The following is a 10,756-nucleotide window of genomic DNA, read 5'->3' as shown; positions in this document are numbered from 1 at the left end:
CAACTGCTTTTGTATCAAGAAACCAAGAAGGGCATTATCCTGCTTTCGGAGAAGGCTGACAACTTCAGACACCAACGCCAACCCCCTGTAACTTGCCCAATGACACTGCCTCATTGGCCCTGCCTCTGCCACCTGGGAAATGGACTTCAGGCTTTGCACAGAGGCAGATGTGAGAGGCCACTGGCCCCAGTGAGTTGGTGCACCCCTCATTCCAGGCCAGTGGCTCCAGCATCTGGATCACTGGAAAGCTCATTCCACAGATTTCTTCCTCTTCCTTTGGATTCTACAGCTGTGGGATGTCCCCAGGAAGCTGTGTGTGTGTGTGTGTGCACACGCACGTGTATATATATACATATATGTATTTTTTTTTCACCACGCTTCCTTTAATGGCCCTGATTTCCTCCCTCTTGCAAACCACACCCAAGGGCATGAGCATCAGTGACTAAACCTTGCAGCCAGCAAGGCTGGGGAGGGAGGAAGAGAGGTCCTGCAGGGATTTGAGAAACGTCTTTGCCATTCCCCCAAAATAGCTGACTGGGGAAAGAAGCCTCAAACAAACCAAAAAAGTAAGCAAGGCCCCCCATGCAGTACTGAATTGCTGAGTTTTTAATGTGCAACAAAACATTGCCAAACAGCCCCCAAGGGAGCAGCCGGGGTGGGGGTGGGGCAGCTGGAGACACACCGGCCAGGGGCGCCTGAGTGCAGGTGCAAATGCTTGGGGGTGGAGGGTGCTGGGCAAACTCAGGCAGGGTCTCAGGGTGCCTAGGAGGAACCTAAAGAGGGAGGGGGTAGCGAGGTGTTTAGGACATGGAGGGATCTCGGGGCTGGGGGCGGTGAGGATGGGGGGTGTCAGGGTTGAAGGGGACCTCTGAGATTCTGGAAGACCTTCAGGGTAAATGGGGGTATTTCAGTATCTCCCAGGGGTCCTCAGAGCACACGGTGCCCTCAGGATGAAAGAGGATGCCTCAGTGGGCAGGGCTAGAGACTCAGGGTGGTGAGGATTTTCCAGGAGCTCTCAGCCGGCAGAAGCGGAGAGTGTGTCTGGGAGCAGGCGGAGAAAAATCGGGGGCGGGGGGAGTGGCGGGGGACTGGGATCACATGAAGGGGATCTCGGGCACTTGGAGAGGTGTCACGGTGTAGAGGCGTCCCGGGTTCTTGAAGGGGTGTCAAGGAGCACGGGGACCCTGGGGTGTGTAGAGGGGAGTTGGGGTCACACAGAGGGCATCTTGGGCATTTGGACGGGGTTCAGGGGCTGGAGGGGATCCCAGGGCTTGTGGAAGGGGTCCGGGCGTGGAGGGAGCTCTCTCGGGCCACCAGGGCGGGGCGCTCAGCTGGCCTTGCACTCGCTTGCGCGCCGCCGCTTCCTGTGCTCGGCGTGCTCCTGCGCCTGGTGCGCCCAGGGCCCGGGGCCGCACAGGGCCACCACGCAGCAGGCCAGGCGGCGGCCGGCGTTGCCGTTCTCCAGGCTGGCCTGGTTGCCGCCGCGGCCCAGGTCGTCCTCGCCCGCGTGGACCACCACCGCGCGGCCCGCGATCGAGTGCGGGCCGAAGAGCGAGGCGCCCAGGCCGGAGCGGTACTTCCAGATCTGGCCGTCGCGCACGGCGAAGTTGCCGAAGTCTCCCGGGTGCTGCGGATGTGGCACCTCCAGCGGGTTGTAGTGCGGCCCTGTGGAGTCGCAGCCCTGGCTCAGGTCCCCGAACTGGTGCACGTGGATGGCGCGGCTGGTGCTGTTGGGCTCGGCCGGGAAGCCCTCCAGGTGGAAGTAGGCGTCGAGCAGGGCGCCGGGCCGGAGCTGCCGGAAGAGCACGAGGCCGCTCACCTGGGGCTGCGTCGCGTCCAGCAAGATCGAAGGCTGCATCGAGCAGGTGGCGTGGAGCGCGGCCTGGCCGCCCGCCGCCCGCTGCTGCGTCAACTCCTGCCAGATCTCCGTCACTTTGGCCTGCATGTCCCGGATCTGCTCCTCCATGTGGGAGCCGGGCCGCTCCAGGTCCACGTGGGTCAAGGCGTCGGAGGCGCCAGGCGCCAGGAGCAGGTAAGCACAGAGCAGCGTCAGCATGGCAGGAGTCGGGCACCTGCGGGGGCGGAGCGAAGCTTAGTCACTCGAAACGTGGAATCCCAGGGACCCCGCATCCTTGAACCCATCCCCTCCCCGCAAAGGGTTCCCCGCCCAGCATGCTTTGGGCACTTTTGTTCTTTGGGCCCCGGCGTCTCTCCAGGCCGGGTCTCTCCAGGGCCTGATGTGTTCCAGGAACTGTGTTATGTGCTGTGGTTGAGATGCTGGTTGAGACAAAATCTCGGGAAACTCATGGGGACTTTTCTGAGCCACAGATCTGATCACAGCCCTCTCAAGTCCCATCTCCATCCTGTGCGGAGCCTCAGGACAGTTGGCCGAGGGGTGGGGGGTTTTGAGGGATACAAGAGGGAGCGTCGTGACCCTTCCAGATCTCCTCTGACTCCTCTCTGCCCTTCAGCCCCTGCCGCTCTCTCTGCATCCTCTTAGAGGCCCGCCTCAGGCTTGCTGCCATTGCCTTCCTGCACGTGCAGCGCCCTCTCTCCCAAGTGCCCTGTCCCCTCTTCTCTGCCATGCCTGCTAGACTTGAAGCCAGAAACTCAGTTTTATTCCTCACTATCCCCAGCATCCGGGTCTGCAGCTGGCAGGAGGAGACAGTATGGGAACGCTGAATGAGGAGTTCACAGTGAGACACATGTCATCAAATCAATCCCATGCCATCCTGTGACTGAGGATGGAGCCTTGGGCTGGGGAAGGACAGAGTAAGTAGTGTCCATCTTCCTGGGGGACTCCAGGAAGGCTCCCAGAAGGGGTGACTTTTGAGGCTCCCATAAGACAAGTAGGAGTTTTTCAGCCATGCCAGGTCAGAAGCCCATTTCAGGTGGAGGAACACTGTGACATGTTCACAGGCTGTGAAAGAACACAGTTCTTTTTGGGGATGGAAGAAATTCCATGTGACTGGACCATGGCCAGGGAGGAGTCGAGGCTCCAGAGAGAACGTGGAGCCTGGGACCAGAGGGGCTGGGTTTGCTGCACTCAAGAGGGTGGAGATTAGCCAGGAGGCTCGTGCAGGCGAACATTTCAAAGCAGAAAAGTGTTGAGGTCGTGTTAGTTCATGAAGTCTGGCTGGAGAAAGGATGTGGGCTAGACTTAGGGGATGGAGAAGAGAGGAGAGAAGGGATGGGAATAGCCCAGGGAGAAATGGAGACGCAGAGGAGAAAGAGAGACAGTCGGAGGGTGATGAGTTAGGAAGAGTAACCATGATTCAGACCAGGAAGGATGAAGGCTTTTACCAAGGTGGCAGCAGCAAAGATGGAGGAGGGCGTGGGTTTAGGAGACATGCTGGGTACCACTGGCAGTGGGGAGGAGGCGTTGGGGATGACGAGTTCCCAGCAGGGGAAACTGGAAGGACGGATGGTGGTATCAGACCCGGAGAAGGAGGGAAACGGGCAAGTTCAGCCTGAGCCCACTGAAGACGAGGTGCCGGTGGCTGCGTGGCGGGGTTGCGGGGCAGATGGTTGGAAACCAGGGTTCTGGCCCTTGGAGGAGACAGAGTAGCTGGAAGGGATTCTCCGTGTTGGCCACACATCACAGTCTGGCTCTTAAAAATCAGATGCCTGGGTCCCACCCTAAGAGATTCTGATTCAGTGGGCACGAGTTGTTTTGCTTAGAATGTCATCAAAGATTCTGGGAGCCAACCAGGAATTTTCGAGTCGCCCATATACTAAGTGCAACATCATAGGGGAAGTGATGGACTCTTAGCTGTAAAACAAGGCTGGCAATGCCACTGAGGGTCACTGGGAGGATTAAAGGAAATATGATATTGGGCTATTTTCACATTTTTAAGTCCACCCACAAGGATCAGTGCTCCCTCCAAAAAGCTGGTTTGAGAGTCAGCTGTATTTCAAAGGCCTCTCCAACTCCAAAGCCAGTGCCATATTATAATTAAACTCTGAGGCTGAGTGATTATGCTTTCCATAACCTTAACAGAAAGGCAACCAAGTGTGATGATTAAAAGAATGGATTCCAAAACTCACTGGCTGCATCTGAAGCCTAACTCGGCCACTTGCTTACTCTCTAAGAGTTAGCGTAATTGTTATTTTCACTGCAGAGTAGCAGAGAAAATGCTGGACAACAAACTCTGCAAACTCTAGTTGGGCTCCCCCCGCCATGGGCCTCAGTTTTCTTTTTATGGTCCCACACTTGTGGCATATGGAAGTTCCAAGGGCAGGGGTTGAACTGAACTGCAGCTGCAGCCTCTGCCACAGCCACGGCAACACCAGATCTGAGCCGCATCTGCGACCTAGGCCACAGCTTGCAGCAATGCCAGATCCTTAACCCACTGAGGGAGGCCCAGGATTGAACCCTCGTCCTCACAGAGAACATCAGGTCCTTAACCCGCTGAGCCACAGTGGGAACTCCGAACCTCAGTTTTCTTATCTGCAAACAGAGGTAATAATACTTACCTTAAAGACTTGACCGTGAGGCTTAAAAGACACAACTAGAATTTCTAACATTTCCTGGACACACATGCAGGCACTGTTAAAAGCACTTCGTGTCTGTTGGTTCATGTAAGCTTCACGAGAACCCCGTGGGGTGGACGTTATTGTCATCCTCATTCTAGAGGGAGGGACACTAAGGCACAGAAAGGCAGGTGTCTTGCCCGGCTTTTCACGTGCCGTAATAGCTGAGGGCAGGATTCAAAAGGGTGTCGTCTGCTCCAAACCCAAGGCTTAGGCCTACACTGAAGAGCTCTCATCTAAGGCACGCAGCCCGGAGCCTGGTACACAGAAAATTCTGAGGAACTGGCAGCTCTTAGCTATCAGAGAGCACCTGCAGCTAGAAATTTCAGGACCATCAGCTGAAAGATGCTATTGAAGCCATGGGAGAAGGAGGTGGCCAGGAAAAGCTCCGCAAAGGAGCGACAGGTAGGAGAAATCCAGAAAGCGACGTCAAGGGAACCACCTCTGATGTGATCTGGTTCCTACGCTGAAGCCCCAGGGAGTGGGTGCAGGGTAGGGCCCATCCCTGAGGCCAGGCCCTGGCCTCCAGCTCTCCATCGTCAGGCGTCCACCCCTCTCCTTCTGAATCTGTCCTGCCCCTCAGGAGAGCTCTGCCGACTGGCAGGTTTTTCCTTAAAAACATAGAGCAAAAACAGATTGTTTTGGATGTGTCCACGAAGCTTTCTTTTCCAAGAATGCTTGGGTAATAATTAACACTTGGAAGGAGATGTTTTCCTCGTAACACAAAGAGAACTCTTCTTAAAGCACCTGCCTCCTTGGGTCTTCAGCTTTCCACTTCCAGCCCTCGAGGCCAGTCTGCCTCAGACCCCCCTTCTTGCCCAGCCCCCCATTTCGTTTGAGCCATGGATGACCAAGTGGTTTTTGGAGGTCCTGCCTGGTCCAGAGGGGAGGACAGTCAGAGACAGGGGACAAAGGAAGCCACCAGCTTGCGCCTCCTTCCTGAGTTGGGTCTCTGAAGACAGACAGCTCCGGGGTTTTCAGATGCCTGGGGTCCCTCTGAGAAGGGCTCCCAGCCCTGAGTCTGAGCCAGCCAGTCCCCTCCTGCTTTGTGCCTCCCCTAAGCAGGTGGCTTTTCCTTGCCACCCAAGCCAGACAGCATCCAGAAAGGCCACCTGCCTTACCCCAGCTTTCTCTTTTCTCTAACTGGGAGGACAAGAAGGTCCTCTTGGACTGGCCTCAGCAGATCCAAACACAGACCTTTCCCCTCCCTGGTTGCCTTCCTCGCCCCCCTCCCCAGCTCCCCTCTGCCGGCCACCGCCACCGCGGAGCAGCTGAAGTCTGTTTCTCTCCCAAGAAGAGGATCAGATACTTTTCCAAGCAGAGGCTGGATGCCCCACCCGCTTCAGACTCAGGAAGTGCGCCCGAGAAGCATGAAAGGAACCTCGACGTGCCACCCACCTTTCCAGCTCTTCCAAGAGAGCCTTCCCTCCCAGGAAATGGGGAGCAGCACCCGCCCGGCCGTCGTCGTCGCTACAGGAAGGTGGCTGGCAGACGCCTGGGCTGTTTGTGGCCCATGGGGCAGCCTCGGGGGCGTGGTCCCCGCGAGGAAAGAAGGGCATTGGGCCGGTTTGGGGAGGGAAGCGGGCCGGGCGGCCCCGCCGCGGTGTCGCCTCGCCTCCTCCAGCTCGGGGGCCCCTCCTCCCCCGCCCCCGCCCCGCCCCGCCCCCTGGCCAAGTATCCCTTTTTTGTGACTTCACTGGTCTGTGTGGACGTCGCAAGTGACCTTCAGGGCGCAGCCAGGGAATAAAAAGTAGACAGAAAATAGCCTGTTTGGAGAGGTGTACAATGGTCTCTTTCTTGAGAGGCCCTTTGCTCTCCCCTGATTCCCTCCGCTATTGATTTTTTTTTTTTAAGGGCCGCACCGGTGGCATATGGAGGTTCCCAGGCCAGGGGTCGAATCGGAGTTGCAGTTGCCGGCCTACACCACAGCCACAGCAACTCAGGATCTGAGCCGTGTCTGCGACCTACACCCCAGCTCAAGGCAACACCAGATCCTTAACCCACTGAGCCAGGGCAGGGATCCAACCCAAATCCTCATGGATACTAGGCAGATTCTTTACCGCTGAGCCACAGCAGGAACCCTGGCTATTGATTTATTTTCCTCAGATGCTTCAAAGGTGGGAACGGACATTCCGCAAATCCGTGTGATGTTTTCTCCAGAACTGTGCTGCCATACCTGGGAGAGGCGAGAGGCAGCCAGGGAGCACTTACCCACTGCGGCTGCAGAGTCCCAGCTGTGTCACTTCCTAAGGATGTGCTCCTGGACCCGCTCCCCTGCCTCCATTTCCTCATCTGTCAAATGGGGATGCGAGGCTAACGCGGTGCCCCACACAGAATGACACTCCTCCTGTTCTGGCTTCCTTATGAAAGTTAGGAAGGAGTCTTTTAAAAGAGGGTGTGGTCTGGGGGAACCATGAGTGTTTCCCTCCCACAGAGGCCTTTCTTCCTTTGCTGCCATGAAATAGCTCTTTCCGGAAATAGAATTTTTTATCCCCCCCAGAAAAGCTCACATAGGAAAAGGCAAGCTGTCTGCCTTCCGGCCTTCCTTCAGTAAGTGCTTAGTGGGTGCTCATGCCATTGTGTGCTGGTACCCAAAGCTGCCTGCGTCCCTGCCCTCTGGGGCTCATACTCTGCAGAGGGAGCAGTGGTGTCAACAGACCCATTGAGTATGGAGTGGGACTGCAGCGGGGGAGGGATGGGCAAGGTCCTTAGAAACCCAAACCCTAGGCCTGGCTGCAGGGAGGCTTGTTCAAAATCTGGACTTCCAGGCTCCATCCCAGGCTGAAAGAATCCATTGCCAGCAGGGCTTCCTGGCATCATCTGTTTGTTTGTTTGTTTGTTTGTTTATTTATTTATTTATTTTTAGGGCCGCACCCTTGGCATATGGAAGTTCCCAGGCTAGGGGTCAAATAGCCGCGTCCACACTGGATCAGAGCCACATCTGCTACATACAGCACAGCTCACAGCAATTCTGGATCCTTTAACCCACTGAGTGAGGCCAGGGATCAAACCCACATCCTCATGGATACCAGTCAAGTTCTTAACCCGCTGAGCCTTGAAGGGAACACCTGGAATCATCTTTTTCGAAGCTGGTTATTCCAGAGAGCAACCAGCTTTGGGCACAGCAAGAACTCAAACGAAAGATCTTTGTCCTGTGGCAGCCAGTTCACAAGGTAAGATGGAAACTTCTGGGAACTCAGAGCCTCCAGCCCTCTGGGTCACTGAAGAACTCAAGCCTCATCAGCTCAACCCTTGCTACTCTGCATTCTGTTGCTGGGCGTAGGTGCCTTTGACTAATGACTTTTCCGAGTTCCAGATGCTGCCCACCACTCTGCCCCACCCCGAAACATTCTCGTTTCTCGCTGTGAATCTTTCATCCAATTGGAAAAAAAAAATCTGTATTTCTATCAGTTCTGGAAATCATAAATATGTCAGTTTGTAACTCCTGTTTCAAGCAGCACTTTCTTCACTTATCCTAATTTTATTTCTGTTAAGGGCCAAGAAAGCCTTCCTCCACGATGCTAGTCTAGGACTGGTGTTAACGTCCATATTCTCTTTCCTTTGTATGGCATTCCAGGGGAAATTTGCCTTTTGTTCATGGACCCCTGCCAGCATCCATTCCCCCTTCCTTTGGCAACAGCACCACAATTTCCTGCTTGGAACCCATGGCATTTTCAGTCCATGCAAGTGGTACTGACTTCACCCCTTGCTCCAGAGGTGGGCTCCTTTCCAGTCATAACATTGCATTGGTTCCAGGGCAATCCATTCAGAGCCAGGAAGATGTAGGGACATTTTTGCTGGGACTGTTGTAAGAACTATCTCCCCTTTCCCAGTGGACTTGAAACTAGAGGAGAAAGAATGGAATTGGTGCAGCCCCCTTGCCCACCAAGGGAGAACCTGTGTGAGGCTAGGGCCTGTGAGGGAAATGGAATAAAACTAGAGTGAAATTTGGACACAGTTGCAGTATTTGAGCTCCTGGATCCAGCTGTACCTGAAACTCTGTTTTCATATTGAGTATCAAATACATTCTCTTTTTGCTTAAGCTGTTTGGGCTGAATTTTCTGCACTTGCAGCTGAACATTTTACAAAACGCTTTCTCATATAGTACTGTATTTAATGCTCACAATAATTTCGTCGGATGGGCATTTATTTATTCACTTTGTAAATAAGGAAATGAGATTCAGAAAGAATAATAGATCAAGTATACTTCAGTTAAAAAAAAAAAAAAAAAGAAGAGGCCCAAAGTTGCAGAGCTAGAAAATGGCAGTTAGAATTTAAACTCTGATTCTTAATCCTGGCCCTTTAATCATTATACTTTATTACCTTCCAAACTAAAGGGAAGATGAAAGAAAAGTTAGAAACAACAAATGAGCCTATACCTCACAGTTATCTCTGGAACATCGGTAACTGCCTTGCAAACAAGACCCCTAACCATTGACCTCTGTTCTCTCCCTGTCTGTTAATGTATAATACAGCAGAAAATCAAGCAAGCATTGTAAATCAGCCGTTATTAGGAGATGCATTCGAAAGCCCTCCTGGAGTTCCTGCTGTGGTGCACTGAGATCAGCGGCATCTCTGGAGCCCTGGGACACAGGTTTGATCCCTGGCCCAGCACAGTGGATTAAGGATGCAGCATTGCCACTTCGGCCTGGATCCTTGGCCCGGGAACTCCATAAGCCCTTGGGTGAGGGGAACCTCCTGTCTGCGGAGATGAGATCTCTGCTAGAAAGCTTCGTACTTTTTGTACTTCTTTTATGCAGGATATCTGTTGTAAATAGCTTCCTCTTCATCATGTTGAGAAATCCAATGGAATTAAATTCTGCCAGGAAACAAAGCAGTTACCGTGAGGAGGAAATTTTTGAGGGCAACAATTAGGGTTTCAGGTTGCCTCCCTAACAGGCCAGGTTCTGTGATGACAGCTTACCTGACCAGAGCACTTCAGACACATTCGAGAAAATGCCAGGTGTGTCTTGCCTGCCTGAGGTTTTCTCAGAAGCCCCCTGGAGAGGAGGAGTGGGACCAGGGACCTGCATTAATTCAACCTTGAATCGTGCCATTTCGTCCAAACACATCAGGATAATATGGGGGAAAGGAGATGCCTGTTGGCAAGGTAGGCAGAGAGAAAAGAAACATCATTTTTATTAACAGTCATAAAATACTACTACCTCACATGGATTAAATGCCTCTTGCGTGTCAGACACTGGTGAAGTGACTTAGATGCACCTTTGCGTTGTATTAACAGCTCTGCTCTTCAGTGAAGAGGAGAGACCGCGTCTGGGTCCCCGCCGCCTTCTGGGAAGTTTCCTTTTCACCCTGAAAACGTCACCCTTCCGTTCCGGCGTGGGTGCACCCAAAGGTAATGAAAACCAGTCAGAACCAGGAATTTCTCAACTAGTTGCACTTGGCTGACCATGGGAGGAGAGGAGGCGGTGCAGCGCACGACAGCAGCGCCTTTCTGAGAAGGTGAGTGTGTGCAGAATATTCTCTCGGAAAAACACCAGAGTTAAATCCCTCCAAGCTAAGTTCTTCATGGACTCTGACCCTGCCTCTAGCTCCATTTCCTGCCCATACCTGTGTGGCACATAAAAACAAAAGAGCAGTGTGACTAATTTAAAAGCTTATCCAATGAAGCGCTTATTTCCTCAAAATAATTGGGTGGTACCCTCCACTTGGGAAAAGAGAAGCATTTTTTCAGCTTATTTTCTGGTTCTATTTATTTTAAAATATTTATTGACCCAAAGGCCATATGGTCCCCTCTTCTTGCTGCCTCCCCCCATAGAAGCTGCAAAGCCTGGCGCTTTGCTTTCCCAGCATCCCTTTCAGCTAGTGGTGGTCATGTGACTCAGTTATAGCCACTGAGACCTCACCCGATGTGGCTTTGGGGAAAGCTCTTACTTTCATTATAGAAGAGACACTGCCTCTTTCTCCTTCCCCTTGTCTTGAACATGAATTTGATGCCTAGCAATGTGGCAGTTACCTTGGGACTAAAGTTGGTAAGAACGAGGACGAAAGCCAGCACGCACAGGTTGAAGGGGAAAGGATGGAAAGAACCCAGGTCCTCAAAACTTCATTGAAAAAATAAATCAAAAGCCAAAGGGGGAAGAAAGTCTCATTGAGCACCTTAATGAACACCAGCACAGTTGTAGTTTTCTTGTAATGGGAGAAAATAACCTTCAGTGTGTTCCACTGTTAGTGGGTTTCTGTTACTTGCAGCCAAATTCAT

General features: G+C 53.1%; 1 protein-coding gene and 1 long non-coding RNA gene across 2 annotated transcripts; both read right to left on the bottom strand.

Moving 5' to 3' along the window:
- Window positions 1-583: 583 nt before the first annotated feature.
- SOD3 (superoxide dismutase 3) lies at window positions 584-6,135 on the bottom strand. The gene is made up of 2 exons (XM_047799299.1): window positions 5,932-6,135; window positions 584-2,072 (listed from the first exon to the last, which is right to left on the bottom strand). Exons 1-2 carry the CDS (start codon window positions 6,090-6,092, stop codon window positions 1,328-1,330), a joined length of 906 nt encoding a protein of 301 aa, XP_047655255.1. The 5' UTR covers window positions 6,093-6,135; the 3' UTR covers window positions 584-1,327.
- Window positions 6,136-9,163: 3,028 nt separating this feature from the next.
- Window positions 9,164-9,871, bottom strand: LOC125110370 (uncharacterized). Its single transcript, XR_007130585.1, has 3 exons — window positions 9,757-9,871; window positions 9,458-9,632; window positions 9,164-9,352 (listed from the first exon to the last, which is right to left on the bottom strand). It is a non-coding gene; the product is annotated as an uncharacterized LOC125110370 (long non-coding RNA).
- Between the last annotated feature and the right edge of the window lie 885 nt (window positions 9,872-10,756).

The sequence above is a fragment of the Phacochoerus africanus genome, chromosome 10, assembly GCF_016906955.1.
Source record: "Phacochoerus africanus isolate WHEZ1 chromosome 10, ROS_Pafr_v1, whole genome shotgun sequence".
Taxonomy (NCBI): domain Eukaryota; kingdom Metazoa; phylum Chordata; class Mammalia; order Artiodactyla; family Suidae; genus Phacochoerus; species Phacochoerus africanus.
The sequence above is the reverse complement of the archived record's forward strand: the minus strand, read 5'-3'. Positions and strand labels throughout refer to the sequence as shown.